This window comes from Cetorhinus maximus, chromosome 1 (assembly GCF_964194155.1).
Source record: "Cetorhinus maximus chromosome 1, sCetMax3.hap1.1, whole genome shotgun sequence".
Classification (NCBI taxonomy): domain Eukaryota; kingdom Metazoa; phylum Chordata; class Chondrichthyes; order Lamniformes; family Cetorhinidae; genus Cetorhinus; species Cetorhinus maximus.
The window spans coordinates 169,524,975-169,542,191 of NC_135879.1; the positions used below are offsets into that span (position 1 = coordinate 169,524,975).

The 17,217-nt window shown below is 42.7% G+C and overlaps 1 protein-coding gene across 1 annotated transcript in view; it reads left to right on the forward strand.

The window, feature by feature from the left end:
- The first annotated feature begins 1,861 nt into the window (after positions 1-1,861).
- LOC144669964 (cell division cycle protein 20 homolog) overlaps positions 1,862-17,217 on the forward strand; it is a 74,236-nt gene continuing 58,880 nt past the window's right edge. Inside the window, exon 1 of the mRNA XM_078532674.1 lies at positions 1,862-2,354. Coding sequence (XP_078388800.1) covers positions 1,862-2,354 — 493 coding nt within the window. The remainder of the gene's footprint in view (positions 2,355-17,217) is intronic.

The window sequence follows — 17,217 nt, forward strand, 5'->3', positions numbered from 1 at the left end:
TTTGCTCCTTCAGTACATCTTTCTACATTTGATCATGATTTACAGAGAGCGGCGGTTACATTTCTGACAGGCCACCTCCGTTTGCACTTGGCTGCAGGCCCACCTTCACAAAATCAAGGATGCACTCTGTCGGATTTAGATTTGTTTCGAACATTTCCCTTCCCTCAAAAAATATAGCTATTTGAACTCGGACTGCACCGGTTATTTTGCAATATTGTTTGCTCAGCTCCCTGCCTTCTGGGAGGCAGCAGCATTGTCTTTTATTAAGGAGTGGAGCTCCAATGGATTAGTAAGGGTACGGTTTAAGCCTGTCATTTAATGTTAGGTACTGTCCAGTTGCAATCGATGAGGCACAGAATTCAACGTTCCCAGCTTTGCCCACAGGTGAAATACCTTTGTAATTCTGAGACCATTCACCATATGTACTGCAATAGATACACTTATATAATTAGTTAATAAATAATAGTGGACTAAGTAGAATTTGTATTTTTTCATCAGCAATGGTAGTCTTTTGCTGTGGTGTATAGAGTGGTATTGGACAAATCTCAAAGCACTTCCACCACTTCATGATCACATTGATGCCTCCTTGGGCCTTGAAGAAGATGCACTTACTCCATTCAGGTTATTAGAAATCAATTTGGGTGGGTTTGTCTCATTTTATTTTACATGATTCTTGTATAGGATTTGTTGTGAGCTGTATGGATTTTTGTCATCCCTAGGAGCAATTAAACAAAATACCTTTGCGCTGAAATGCTGAAGGGAACTAAAGATTGGAGTTATTTTGACTTTTGGACAGTAATGTAAAATGGGCAAGATCAAATCAGCTGGTGTTTATACATTTCTCCTGATCTCCATTTTGAGTGAAGTCAATAGAAATGAAAATCGGGAGAGCTGTATAACAAATGAGTCAATATCGACCACTTTACACTATCACACAAAGTCAAAATTACACCAAATTGAATGACTTGCCATGGGTATAGCTTGCATTTGTTGGGCAGCTACACTGAACGAGTAAGCATATCTTTATTTTTAAACTGCTGGTGCCTCACAGGTAGGCAGTTCTGATGCTTATCTCAGCAATTTGGGTAAATTCTTTACCAGGCATATTTGTATGGCAAGCAGGAGCAGGCCTGAAGAGTCCCTGGGAAATACTTTAATCAATGATGTCTTTTGAAAGGTTGCCTGTGGGCCAGGAGGAGCAGGAATTTCCAAGGAAACCTTAGGCCATCTTTGTCCTGGATTTTTCCTCCCCATTGGCTGTGATCATCCTGGACCTCCACCACCCTCACCCTTCCTTCCCCGGCCCCCCACCCCTGTCACCCCCACTGTCTTCTGCACTGATCTTGCTGGGGCCTGTTGTTTTGGGTTGCTGGTGATGCCCTGCAGTCATGAGATTCCCCACCCTCATCACTATCCTCTATGTTGACCCTGTTAGTTTTAAAGGGGAGCGAGTGAGGAAGGATTAAAATGAAGCTTGCAAATTAAAATTGCCCAGACCTCAAGCTCCAGGAAGGCCCTGCACATGTGATTCCTGTTCCAGGTTATGAAAAGTGCTATGGTGTAATAGAGAAGGAATGAAATCACAACGTCAACGTTATGCTCTTTGTTCCAGTGCCTTTAACGTTGTATTTATCAGGACCTATGGTTATGTTAGAGGTCACAATGTGCATCGCTGCTGTCTTTTTGCAACTCCCAAAATGTTTCCTAAAGACTCTCAATATTGTAATTTTCCATGTTAATCAGAACTGCCTATATCTCCTTTTGACACACATTCCCTCTCTTTCTCTCTACTGATTTGCAGGTGGCAGAAAGAGGAAAGCTGACGACTTCTTTATTCAAAACTAATACAACAGGGAACAGGATGAAATGGGAGCTGCCGAGTCCGATTGCCAGTAGCAGTCCTATTGTTGCAAGTTGGCAGAATTTACACAGGAGAGAATGCAGAAGTTCAGCTGCATCAAATGGAGCTCCAGTGGTGACTGTAATAGAGGCGGAAAGCAGAACTAGAACTGGGACATTAACAAGTGCAGCAACTAAGGCTAAGGCAGTGACAGCAACAGAGAGACCAGCAAAAGATGGATGTGGGACTGGTGTAGAAGTAATGATAATGATACAGGCAGAAGAAAGGACATTGATATCAGCTGAGGGTGGGACTGGTGCTGCAGGAGCAGAGAATGAAACTGAACCTGTGACTGTTGCTAGGACAGTAACAGGACCAGGAGCAGAAACTGGGCCTGGGTTCAAGGAAGCAACAGAGATAGAGACAGATATGGAGAATTTAGCCAAACTGAATCTCCCTACAAACAGGGAAGTGGACTTTCAGCCAACATGTCCAGGGCATTGTGGGACTCCAGGTATGTGCTCTGTAATACTTTAACTGTGTGTGTATAAATATATATATATATATATTTTAAAAGGAAATGTAAAACAGCAATAAAAGTGAACACATTTTTGTGTGTTGCAGAAGGGATTGTTTCCTAATTTATCTGTTTATATTTTAATATAATAAAAACTATAAATCTGGCATGTATTTCCTCTATGTCAGACCACACAGGTACATCTAATGAATTCCCAGGATAATGTCTAGGAGGTTATCGCTTTTTCTCTCCATAGATGTGTATGACCTCCTGACTATTTCCAGCATTTTTCTTTTTATTTTGGATTTCCAGAATCCACAGTATTTTGTTTTTGTGTTGCTTGAATATAGCTGAAGTTTGAGGAAGCAGCACCTGTCCCTAGTTCACAATTACCAGCAACTTTACGAATGGGGTGGAAACTCTGGATTCAGGTCCCATCCCATTTTCGACCGATCAGCCCAATCAGAATGGCCTTGTGATCGAACAATTTAAATTGCACAGTTTCTCCCCAACACTTTTTCTTTTCCTAATTACTAAGGTAACTTATCACTAGAAATTATATGAGAGCCACATGTACCAAAGAGAAAAAAAAAAATTGAAAGGTCTATGTTCCGAGTTTGCAGTGAGTTGGCTGATTTCAGATGAGTTGTTGTTACACACAGGGCTGCAGTAATTGTTTTCATCTTTGGGCTTCCTAGCTGTTTGCTATCCAACACCGCCCCCTACTGGTAGTTTAGATGTCTATTAAAAAAATGTGACCTAATGGTCTCCCAATATTGTTATGGCTCAATGCTTGAATACTTGCTACACCGAAAAGGTTCTGGAGGATGCCTGAAGAGTCATAACAAGGCGTTATTGCTTTTAAGAAAGCAAGTAAAGTGGAAAGCTCTCAAGAAAACAAAGGCATGTAGGGATTGTAAAGAATAACAAACTTTAGTGTGGTCTAAAGCAATAATAAACCTTAGGTTAACAATCACAGTTTCCAATATTATTCCTCAGTGCCTTGAAACATTCTCTGCACTATGTGTTACACATTAAACTTAGATTCTTACGGAATGAAATAATCCCATAATCCCAAAGAGAACTAATTTTAGTGAAATGTTTACTATAAAGCTGCAGCTAGGTGGTGCAATAACAACATATATAACAACATTTTCCTGCTGTATGGAATATATAAACTTGAACTAACCCAGTTAGTCATTAATTTTTCAGATTAGATGTAATCTGCCATCTACATATCGGACATCCAGCACTGAGGACCAGTGGACTTCCACCCTTGGTCATCAATGGCCATCATAGCAGTCACAGAATTGTTACAGCACAGAAGGAGGCCATTCGGCCCATCATGTCTGTACCGGCTTTCCAAATGAGCAATTCACTCAGTGCCATTCTCTTGCCTTCTCCCTGTAACCCTGTATATTCTTCCTTTTCAGATAACAGTCAGCAAAACTAACTGACCCAGCTATTTCCTATTCCACTTATATTTGTTCTTAAATAAATAATGCACCTGAAAACTAATCACTGTATCATGAACATTTTTTAAAGGAAATAATAAAATAACTGATCAAACTGTGACATTGCCTAAAGCTGTCTCATAATTAAAGAAACCGTATATGGTGCCAGGTGTATGCAGTTTAGAACTTTGTTTTTGAGTCCATTCTTAGACAACAATATTTTAAAGGCAAACAATATGCACAATTGCATTTACTTGTCATTATTTACAGCTCTTTTTATCTTTAGAGCACTGTTAAACAATGTTCAAGTATTTAAAGTATGGATTATTTATTTTAAACATTTCTTTAAGAAATGCATGTACTGAAGCTTATACTTATTAATACAAGGGATGCTAGAAGAACACATTCCTATCTCAGGCATCCAGACTCAGCATCATGCATGCACAGGTTAACATAACATGATAAAGTTCCCTTTACTCTGCCACATGAATGTGTCTTAGGCCCAACATCAACTTGTACTTTATAATGTACACTCAGATTGCAAAGTTAGCACCAAAACAAGGCCAGTTTGGACTGTTAGCCCATGTTCATATTGAATCAGACAGAATGGACTTTCATCTAATTTATCCTATCCGGACTTAATCCAAATCGCGGATACCAACGTACAATTCACTGTACTGCCCTGTCTTCACTTAGCCTTATTTTCAGGTCACTATTGTACAAAAAGATAAACATACAGAATAGCTATAGACATAGATTTTGCTTTTTAAAACTAATTTGTTCAAAGTAAACCAGAAATGATTATCTCCCTGTCTTAGTTTGTGACTGTGTCCATAGTTGTGCTTGTTAACTATTTTTGTTTTTATTGTTGACCAAAATGACAGAGACTGCAAACAGGAAGAGAGTATCTGCAACACCTTTTACCAAGTTATGCCTCCCTGAAGAGAAGCAATCAATCCGAAGCATTGCCAACCACTTTTTAAACAATCAGGAAGATAGCTACATTGTAACAAAACAGGTAGGCAACATAGAGTGTCTTACAAAGTAACACACCCATATTGATGATGTGACTTATTTTAGCAAATGTCTATCTTCTTTGCTTTAATTCAAGCCATATGTTTTAAAAACTACATAATAGTTCATAAAACTGACAATGATTTAAGTACATAATAAAAATTATTTTGTTTTGAAATACATTTTATGACCTAGCAATCTAGATGCAGAGCTTTGAATGACAGGGCTGAGGTCAGCATACTCGATTTATGCCTTGCATAATTTTCTTTCCAAATAAAACTTGAATAACTAGATTGATATCTTTGTTAAAATAGCAGAGGAATTTGATGCAATCACACCAGGTGCTAGCATGATACTCATGTTGCTAAATAGAAGCATAAAATTGCAAAAAGATCATGGAAGCATAAAAGAGATTTTATTACAGAGATATTAATAAATGGGCAAAAACTGTAAATGGATTCTAATATAGGCAAGTGTGAGGTCATCCTTTTTGGAAATAAAAAAGATAAAACAGGGCACTTTCTAAATGGTGAAAAGCTAGACTTTTGGAGGTTCAAAGACACTAGGGGATCCAGGTACATTGATCATTAAAATGTCACGAATGGGTATAGAAAATAATCAAAAAGGTTGATGGATTACTGGCTTTTATAACTTGAGGACTAAAATTCAAGTGGGTAAAAGTTGTGCTACGGTAATGCAAAACCCTGGTTAGATCGCACCTAGAGTACAGTGAGAAGTTCTGGGCATCACACCTTAGAAAGATATACTGACCAGGGTGCAGTGTAGGTTTACCAGAATGTTACCTGGATTCCAAGGGTTAAATTATGAGGAGAGGTCATACAAACCAAAATTGTATTCCCTGGAATTTCGAAGGTTAAGGATGATTTGATTGAAGTTTTCAATATATTAAGGGGAATAGATAGGGGAGATTGGGAGAAACTATTTCCAACAGCTGGGGAATTTGGGATTAGGAATTAGAGCTAGGCCTTTCAGGAGTGCAATTAAAGTGTGGTAGAAATCTGTTCTGCAAACAGCAAGTGATGATAGATCAATTGTTAATTTTAAATCTGACATTGATAGGTTTTTGGTAACCAGAGGAATTAAGGGATGTGGGGCAAAAGTTGTGAATCAGCAATGATCTCCTGGAAGAGGTTTGAGGAGCTAAATGATCCGGTTCCCATGTTGCCTGTGTCCGGCAATTTCTAGGCACTTGGGTATGATTTACAAGCATGTGCTACTAAAACTAGTTCCTATGAAAGATTTAAAATGTTGGGCTGAATTTTCATTCCAGTGCTCTGAATCCATCACTGAGCTGAATTCCAGATTGGAAACCCAGAACCGCAGATGGAGGGACAATTTTTGAGGAGATGGCCAATTTACTGGCCGCTTCCAGGAGCCCGTCTAATTAGGGATGAAGGATGATCTCCAAGGCTAGACGGTCAATAGAAGGCCCTCCAGCACAGACAGATCGGCAGTCCCACTGTCAGAGTAGGAGCTGCCAGTGTAGCTAAGTGAAAGAAAGAGTACCTCAGGATGGAGGCACCTTCTGAAGACTTTTTTAAAACTTCAGCATACAAAGAAGCCACAACTGCCAAGCTGTTACCTTGGAGGGGCAGCCCTTCCAAAGGCTAGGCCGCGGCTGCAGCTGTAGCCCTGTGGTATTGAGGCTGTCGGGGGACTCGATGATAATGACAGAGCACCGGCCCTCTGGTCAGCTGCCAGGAGGCTGCCTCCATCCCTCGGCCTAGATTTGGCCTCAGTAGAGGGCCCGATTGCTGACTGGAAAATTCCAGTTGACATCAACAGCGTGGACCTAATAGGCTCTTAAGGATACCCAATGGGTTACCCTCCCCAAACCGGGATGTTCAAAAGTAGCCTGGAGGTGGGAACAAACCAGTAAACTGGCATGCCAACCGGTGGCGGGAAACTGTGGGCCCACCCAACTCCTGCCCTGCCTCAGTGGCCATTTGAAAACTTGACTCATTAGCTCTGTTTCTCTCTCCACAGATGCTGCCAGCCCTGCTGAATATTTATAACATTTTCTGTTTTTATTTCTAAAACTAATGTTCATTGTCATTTTTAAAAAACATATTTTTAAATAGGAATCCCAGAAAGTGATGTCTTGCAGCTTGAACAAGTCCAGAATTGTGAACATCAATAGAAAATGTGGCAAAATTTGTAAAGGTAAGCTGATGCCATTATTTAATCTGTTTGTTTCCAACATCATTTATGCTTTAAAATGAAGAACTATTCTTGTTTTTATCAATTAATTCACAAGATGCAGGCATCCAGAGACTGAGTTTGATACCCACCATGTTGCTGGAGAATTTAAATTCTATTAAAAAAATCTGGATCAAAAGTTAGCGTCATTAATAGTGACCATGGGCGGGATTTTCTGGTCCCGTCTGCTGGGGGACCGGAAATTCCTGCTAGAAGTCAACGGATCTTTTGCTGGTCTGTCAAATCTGCCATCCTGCCTGCAACGATTCCAGTGGCAGGCAGGATTGGAAAATCCCACCCCATGTAACTACTGGATTGTTGTGGAAATGCATCTGCTTCGTGAGTATCCTTCAAGGAAGAAAATCTACTGTCTTTAACCAGTCTCAACTCCAGGCCCACAGCAATGGGGGCATTGCTGGCAAGACCAGCATTTGTTGCCCATCCTTAATTATTGAATGCCACTGAATGCCTTACTGGGCCACTTAAGAAGACAGTTAAAAGTCAACCACATTGCTGTCCTAATCTGCGAGTCATTGATTTACCCTAACTCTTTGGTGAAAAAATTAATTTGCATAGTGCTGCTTCAAAGGGCAGTTAGCAGCACATGGTGCTGTCTATCCCTGAAGAATCTACACAGTCTGCTCTGTGAATGTGTTTGTTTTTTCTCTGTCAACCATGGTGTTATATTTCTTGTACCATAAGCCTGAATTTTTGTAACAAGCTTCTTGCTAACAACTTCATTGAATGTCTTATGTTCTTATGTTCTTCTGAGAACCAATTTACACTACTTCTACTGCATTGCCCTCAGCCACTTCTTCAAATAACCCATACATTTCTAAATGCTCACCAATTTGATGTTGAATAATAGGTTCTAAGAATGAACCCATAGCTGTATTAAGTTTGCTTATCTATAGTTACCTGGTTTATCTTTGCATCCCTCGTTGAATAAGGATGTTGTATCAACTGTTTTCTAGTCCCATGGTATAATTTGCATGTTTAATGAGGAATGAATTGTGACTAAAGTCACTGCTGTTACATCTGCCTCCTTTCAACTGACTTATTCCATCATGGCCCGATGACTGATTCACCCTGGTTTCTGCTCATTTTTTCAGAGCCAATTCCTTTTCGACAGTTAACTCTAACAATAGTTTCATATTGTCTTCTTGTACACCAATATTCACACTTCCATCCATATCTGTAAAAATAATGTAATTTATTTAATATCTCTGCCATGCCTTCATCCTCCACAATTTAATTCCTTCATTTATCACCAAATTGTCCTACCCTCTAACTAACCTTTCACCTTTTTTTTAATGCCTTTAAAAGTGTTTGCTCTTTGTGGTTCCTTGCTCTGCACAAATTGGCTGCTGCATTTCCTGCAGTATAACAGTGACTCCATTTCAAAAGTACTTAATAGGTTGTAAAGTGCTTTGAGGGGGGTGGGCAGAGTGGGGGTGGGGGGGGGGGGGGGGGGGAGGGGGGGAGTGGGGGGCGGTCATGGAAGATGCTATATAAATGCAAGTTCTTGCTTTTTTATTATTTGCTTTTATATGATCCACTACATACAGACAAACATATGAACTAGGAGCAGGAGTAGGCCACTCGGCCTTTCAAGCCTGCTCCACCATTCAATAAGATCATGGCTGATCTGATCATAACCTGCTGCCTACCCCCGATAACCTTTCACCCCCTTCTTAATCAAAAATCTATCTTGCTCTGCCTTAAAAATATTCAAAGACTCTGCTTCCACTGCCATTTGAGGAAGAGAGTTCCAAAGACCCATGAACCCTGAGAGAAAAAATTTCTTCTCATCTCTGTCTTAAATGAGCGACCCCATTTTTATAAATTGTGTTCTAGTTTTAGATTCTCCCACAAGAGGAAACGTCTGCTGCACATCCCCCCTGTCAATACTGCCCAGGATCTTAAAGGTTTCAATCAAGCCACCTCAAACTCTTCTAAACTCCAGTGGATACAAGCCTAATGTGTCCAACCTTCCCTCATAAGACAACCTGCCCATTCCTGGTATGAGTGTAGTAAACCTTCTCTGAACTGCTTCTAACACATTTGCATATTTTCTTAAATATGGAGGCCAATACTGTACACAATTCTCCAGATGTGGTCTCACCAGTACCCTGTACAACTGAAGCTAACCTCCCTACTTCAATCCCCCTCACAAACGATAACATTCTATTAGCTTTCCTAATTACCTGCTGTACCTGCTTACTAACCTTTTGTGATTCGTGCACTAAGGCACCCAAATCCCTCTGAATCTCAGAGCTCTGCAATCTCTCATCATTTAAATAACATGCTTCTTTTTCCTTCTTCCTGCCATTATTTGCCCACATTATACTCCATTTGCCAGGTCTTTGCCCACTCACTTAATCTATCTATGTCCCCTTGTAGCCTCCTTACGTCCTCTTCATAATTTAATTTCCAACCTATCTTTGTGTCATCAGCAAATTTAGCAACCATACCATCTGTCACCTCATCCAAGCCATTTACATGAATTTTAAAAAGTTGAGGCCCCAGCACTGGTCCCTATAGCACACCACTCGTTACATCCCACAAACAAGAAAAAGATCCATTTATGGCTACTCTGTTTCTTGTTAGCTAGCCAATCTTCTTTCCATGCCAATATGTTAGCCCCTACACCATGAGCTTTTACTTTCCACAACAACCTTTGATGTGGCTCCTTATCAAATGCCTTCTTGAAATCTAAGCACAGTACATCCACCTTTATCCCCTTTTTCCACAGCACGTGTGACTCCTTCAAAAAACTTCAGTAAGTTGGTTAAACATGATTTAGAATCATATAATTATACAGCACAGAAACAGGCCCTTCGGCCCATCATGTCCGTGCTGGCCATCAAGCACCTATCTATTCTAATCCCATTTTCCAGCACTTGGCCTGTAGCCCTGTATGCTATGACATTTCAAGTGCTTACCTAAGCACTTCCTAAATGCTGTGAGGGATCCTGCCTCTACCACCCCCTCAGGTAGTGCATTCCAGATTCCAATCACCCTCTGGGTGAAAAAAATGTTTCCTCACATCCCCTCTAAACCTCCTGCCCCTCACCTTGAACCATGCCCCCTTGTGACTGACCCTTCGACTAAGGGGAACAGCCGCTCCCTATCCATCCTGTCCATGCTCCTCATAATCTTGTACACCTCGATCAGGTCGCCCCTCAGTCTTCTCTGCTCCAACGAAAACAACCCAAGTCTATCCAACCTCTCTTCATAACTTAAATGTTTCATCCCAGGCAACATCCTGGTGAATCTCCTCTGCACCCCTTCCAGTGCAATCACATCCTTCCTATAATATGGCGACCAGAACTGCACACAATACTCCAGCTGTGGCCTCATCAAGGTTCTATATAACTCCAACATGACCTCCCTACTTTTGTAATCTATGCCTCGATTGATAAAGGCAAGTGTCCTGTATGCCTTTTTCACCACCTCACTAAGGTGCCCCTCTGCCTTCAGAGATCTATGGACACACATGCCAAGGTCCCTTTGTTCCTCAGAACTTCCTAGTGTCATGCTGTTCGTTGAAGACTTCCTTATCAAATTACTCCTTCTAAAGTGTATCACTTCACACTTTTCAGGGTTAAATTTCATCTGCCACTTATCTGTCCATTTGACCATCCCGTCTATATCTTCCTGTAGCCCAAGACACTCAACCTCCCTGTTAACAACCCGGCCAATCTGTGGTTGACTAGTGGCCTAGCAAACCACTCAGTTGTAACAAACTGCTACAAAGACACAAAAAAGGAATGAAACTGGACGGACCACTCGGCATTGACCCAGGCACTGGAAATGACAACGGCAATCTCAGCCCAGTCAACCATGCAAAGTCCTCCTTACTAACATCTGGGGGCTAGTGCTGAAAGTGGGAGAGCTGTCTCACAGACTAGTCAAGCAACAGCCTGACATAGTCATCTTCACGGAATCATACCTTACAGATAATGTCCCAGACACCACTATCACCATCCCTGGTTATGCCCTGTCCCACCGGCAGGGCAGACCCAGCAGAGGTTGCGGCACTGTGGTACACAGTCGGTGGCAGGGGGGGGAAGGAGTTGACCTGGGAGTCCTCAACACCGACTCCGGACCCCATGAAGTCTCATGGCATCAGGTCAAACATGGGCAAGGAAACCTCCTGCTGATTACCACATACCGCCCTCCCTCAGCTGATGAATCAGTTCTCCTCCATGTTGAACACCACTTGGAGGAAGCACTGAGGGCGGCAAGGGCGCAGAATGTACTCTGGGTGAGGGACTTCACTGTCCACCATCAAGAGTGGCTCAGTAGCACCACTACTGACCGAACTGGCCGAGTCCTAAAGGACATAGCTGCTAGACTGGGTCTACGGCAGGTGTTGAGGGAACCAACAAGAGGGAAAAACATCCCTGACCCCATCCTCACCAATCTACCTGCCACAGATGCATCTGTCCATGACAGTATCGGTAGGAGTGACCACCACACAGTCATTGTGGAGATGAACTCCTGCCTTCACATTCAGGATACCCTCCATTATGTTGTATGGCACTACCACCGTGCTAAATGTGATAGATTTTGAACAGATCTAGCAACTCAAGACTGGGCATCCATGAGGTGCTGTGGGCCATCAGCAGCAGCAGAGTTGTACTTGAACACAATCTGTAACCTCACGGCCTGGCTTATCCCCCACTCTACCATTACCATCAAGCCAGGGGACCAACCCTGGTTCAATGAAGAGTGCAGGAGGGCATGCCAGGAGCAGCACCAGGAATACCTAAAAATGAGGTGTCAACCTGGTGAAGCTATAGCACAGATGACTTGTGTGCCAAACAGCATAAGCAGCAAGTGATAGACAGAGCTAAGCACTCCCACAGCCAACGGATCAGATCTAAGCTCTGCAGTCCTGCCACATCCAATCGTGAATGGTGGTGGACAATTAAACAACTCACTGGAGGAGGTGGCTCCACAAGTATCCCCATCCTCAATGATGGTTGAGCCCAGCACAGCAGTGCAAAAGATAAGGCTGAAGTATTTTCTACAATCTTCAGCCAGAAGTGCTGAGTGGATGATCCATCTTGGCCTCCTCTGGAGGTCCCCAGCATCATAGATGCCAGTCTTCAGCCAATTCGATTCACTCCATGTGATGTCAAGAAACGGCTGAAGGCACTGGATACTGCAAAGGCTATGTGCCCTGACAATATTCCGGCAATAGTACTGAAGACTTGTGCTCCAGAACTTGCCGTGACCCTAGCCAAGCTGTTCCAGTACAGCTACAACACTGGCATCTACCCTGCTATGTGGAAAATTGCCCAGGTATGCCCTGTACACAAAAAGCAGGACAAATCCAACGTGGCCAATTACCGCCCCATCAGTCTACTCTCGATCATCAGTAAAGTAATGGAAGGGGTCATCAAGAGTGCTATCAAGCGGCACTTGCTTAGTAATAACCTGCTCATTGATGCCCAGTTTGGGTTCTGCCAGGGCCACTCAGCTCCTGACCTCATTACAGCCTTGGTTCAAACATGGACAAAAGAGTGGATCTCCCAAGGTGAGATGAGAGTGACTGCCCTTGACATCAAGGCAGCATTTGACCGAGTGTGGCATCAAGGGGCCCTAGCAAAACTGGAGTCAATGGGAATCAGGGGAAAAACTCTCTGCTGGTTGGAGTCATACCTAGCACAAAGGAAGATGGTTGTGGTTGTTGGAGGTCAGTCATCTCAGCTCTAGGACATCACTGCAGGAGTTCCTCAGAGTAGTGTGCTAGGCCCAACCATCTTCAGCTGCTTCATCAATGACCTTCCTTCTGTCATAAGGTCAGAAATGTTGATGTTCGCTGATGATTGCACAATGTTCAGCACCATTTGCGACTCCTCAGATACTGAAGCAGTCCATGTCCAAATGCAGCAAGACCTGGACAAAATCCAGGCTTGGGTTGACAAGTGGCATGTAACATTCATATGACACAAGTGTCAGGCAATGACCATCTCCAACAAGAGAGAAGCCAACCATCGTCCCTTGATGTTCAATGGCATTACCATCACTGAATTCCCCAAGATCAACATCCCGGGTGTTACCATTGACCAGAAACTGAACTGGACTAGCTATATAAATACTGTGGCTACAAGAACAGATTAAAGGCTATGAATCGTGTGACGAGTAACTCACCTCCTGACACCCCAAAGCCTGTCTACCATCTACAAGGCACAAGTCAGGAATGTCATGGAATACTCCCCACTTGCCTGGATGAGTGGAGGTCCCACAATGCTGAAGAAGCTTGACACTGTCCAGGGCAAAGCAGCCTGCTTGATTGGCACCACATCCACAAACATTCACTCCCTCCACCACCGACACACAGTAGCAGCAGTGAGTACCATCTACAAGATGCACTGCAGGAATTCACCAAGGCTCCTTAGACAGCACCTTCCAAACCCACGACCACTACCACCTAGAATGACAAGGGCAGCAGATAGATGGGGACACCACCACCTGGAAGTTCCCATCCAAGTCACTTGCCATTCTGACTTGGAAATATATCGCTGTTCCTTCACTGTCGCTGGGTTAAAATCCTAGAACCCTCTTCCTAACAGCACAGGTGGGTGTACTTACACCACATGGACTGCAGCGGTTCAAGAAGGTAGCTCACCACCACCTTCTCAAGGGTGGGATGGGCAATAAATGCTGACCCAGCCAGCGAAGCCCACATCCCGTGAATGAATAAAAAAAAAATGCCTTCTTAACCTCCTTATCTACCTGTGCTGCTGCCTTCAGGGATCTATGGACATGTACACCAAGGCCCCTCAGATCCTCTGTACTACCTAGGGTCCTACCATTTTTTGTGTATTCCCTTGCCGTGTTAGTCCTCCCAAAATGCATCACCTCAAACTTCTCAGGATTGAATTCCATTTGCCACTGCTCTGCCCGTCTTACCAGCCTATCTATATCATCCTGTAATCTAAAGCTTTCCTCCTCACTACTTACAACACCACCAATTTTTGTGTCATCTGCGAACTTACTGATCATATCTTCTATATTCACGTCTAAATCATTAATGTACACTATAAACAGTAAGTCCCAGCATCGATCCCTGTGGTATACCACTCGTCACAGGCTTCCAATTGCAAAAACAACCTTCGACAATCACCCTCTGCCTCCTGCTACTAAACCAATTTTGGATTCAATTTGCCAAATTGCCCTGGATCCCATGGGCTCTTACCTTCTTGGCCATTCTCCCATGCGGGACCTTGTCAAAAGCCTGACTGAATTCCATGTAGACTACACCAACTGCACTACCCTCATCCACACAACTAGTCACCTCCTCGAAAAATTCAATCAAATTTGTTAGACATGATCTCTCCCTGACAAAGCCATGCTGACTATCCCTGATTAATCCCTGCCTCTCCAAGTGGAGATTAATCCCGTCCCTCAGCACTTTTCCAGTAGTTTCCCTGCCACTGATGTTAGACTTACTGGCCTGTAATTACCTGGTTTGTCCCTACTATCCTTCTTGAATAATGGTACCACATTTGCTGTCCTCCAGTCCTCTGGCACCTCTCCTGTGGCCAGAGAGGATTTGAAAATTAGTGTTAGAGCCCCTGCAATCTCCTCCCTTGCCTCACATAGCAGCCTGGGATACATCTCATCTGGACCTCGGGATTTATCCACTTTTAAGCCCACTAAAACCGCTAATATCTTCTCCCTTTCAATGCTAATTTGTTCAAGTATTTCACAGTCCCCCTCCCTGATTTCTATACCTATATCATCCTTCTCCATAATGAACACAGATGAAAAATAATCATTTAAAACCTCACCTATGCTCTCCGGCTCCACGCATAGATTGCCACTTTTGTCCTTAATGGGCCCTATTCTTTCTTGACATTCTTATTTCCCTTATACAAAACCATGTTGACTCTGCCTGATTGCCTTAAATTTTCAAAGTGCCCTGTTATAACACCCTTAATAATAGCTTCTAACATTTTCCTTATGACAAATGTTAAGCTAACTGACCTGTAGTTTTCTGCTTTCTGTCTCCCTCTCTTTTTGAATAAAGGAGTTACATTTGCTATTTTTCAATCTAACGGAACCTTCCCCAAACATAGGGAATTTTATATTCCCATTTGGCTGTCCTTAATCTCATATTCTTTTTCCTATTTTTATTGGATAATTTTTTTTGTATCTCTTACCTATTCAACAAGGATGTGTTTATCTTCCACTACCTCACAACCTCTTTCTTTTTCTTTCTCCTTGGATAATATTTTCAACTAAAACGATAGTTTCTGTCCCACTAACTTTATTAATCTTTCTCCCACACTCTACTCTCAAACCTAGACCGTTCCACTTTCTGCCATATTATTTTAAATCCTCTCCCATTGTTTCAGTTGCCCTCAGTGCCATTTAGTGCAGGTGAAGGCTGTTCCTTCAGAATAGTTTTCTTTGTTCCAGGAACAGGTCCGATTCCCCTAGAATAGACATTTAATCATTATTTGATGTTGTTTTTCAGTATTATGTTGTAATGCTAAAGCTAGTCTTTGCTTTTTATGAATTTTCTAGATTAGCGCTTCATGCTCCTTTTGGTCATAATTGCTGCATGGGGTTGGGTGGAGCTGTACACAGTCGGGGAGAGGAGTGGAATGGAAAAAAGTAGCAACAGAATGAAAATAACAACTATATAATCTTGCGCATGATCTTCAAGACTATTGGTCAAGATGCACTACTTCCTCTTGCAGACTGTAGATAATTTATGTGGTATGGTTTGTTTCAGTCTTGTGGGCTTTTCTTCTAATTGCCATAGCTACTTCATGAGGCAAGTGACTCTGTTGACCGCAGGATTAGAAACCTCATTATCTGTATCAGTCCATTTCCCACAAGATAGAGTTGAGTAAATTATTTTTATTCTGCAAAACTGCAGAAGATTACAAGGGATAAGCTTTATCAGATCATTGAATTTCAGTGAGCAAGATTCAATTTCTTTTAAGTCAATTTTCTCTGGTTGTTTTAACTATTTAAAGAGATAACCTATTGAGATGTAAAAGCACTTATGCTTCCTATATCGTGCACATGGGCTAAGAAAATTATGGAGTAAACATTCACAGGTTTCAGAAATTATTAGAAATTGTTTAAAGTTTTAAAATCTAGACTTTAAAGTGTGTAGCCTTTAATTTTACACGAACTGAGAAATCAAGGTGCAGTGCCATGAACCGTAATCCATTAACCTTCAGGAGAATGGTGTGACCGGAGTGGAGACTGAGCAAAGGGACTAAATGTGATGGAGGAATTTTTGACTCTAAGAAGGATTTGTGTTGTGGGAGCATATGTTTCAGCATTGTTGTGCCATGTAGCTTCACATACTCAGGTTATCAGAACCATGCCTGATGAGCCCGTCACAGGTTTCTCTGGCAGCAAGGTAAGTGGCTGCAGGCATCCCAGTCACATGAGGCTTCTCCTCACCCTTGTTGATAGATGCAGAGTGGTCCGCACATTCTTCCTTCTGTGGCTCCAGTCCTTTCTGCAGTGCTGTGTTGTGTAAGGCACAGTGAACCACCACCTTGCTGGTGGATACTGAACGAAGCTTCCAGATTTGTCCAGGCACCTGAATCTTTTTTCAGCAATCAAATGGCCTTTTCAGTGGTCACCTTTGTTCTCATGGCCTGAATTTTTCAAGGTCAGGCAAGCGCCCAAGTTGAACGCACCTAAAATTGTGCAAAAAGATGTCGGGCATGTGTCAATATGTCATTGCGCACTTGTGCAATATTGCGGTCGGAGGGCGCGTGCGTGGGAGTCGGAGCAGCGCCCGCTGACAATTGAAGGGCCAATTAAGGCCATTAAAAAGCCTATTGACCAAGATTTTATGTTGCCCGTGCGATTTTTAGCTCGTCGCACAGGCAAAACAGGTGGGTGGAATTCACATTTTAACCATTTCCTCATCCACGGGAGGGATAAAAGGCTTCTGGAGCAGCAGCACTTTCTCTGTCATTGCCAGTCCTTTGCTGTGTGGGTACAGAGTTGTCCCAGAGTTCCTTGGCATCTCATTTGATTCTCAAGTCTGCCTTTCAGCATCTCAGGTCCTCATCCTCCCTGGAAGGTTCCCCTGAGTATTGGAGCATGGAGCTCCTTCATTTTCAAGGCTCTGCACCTCTGCACCCCATCTAATGGGGATAGTGTATTCCACTGGTGGA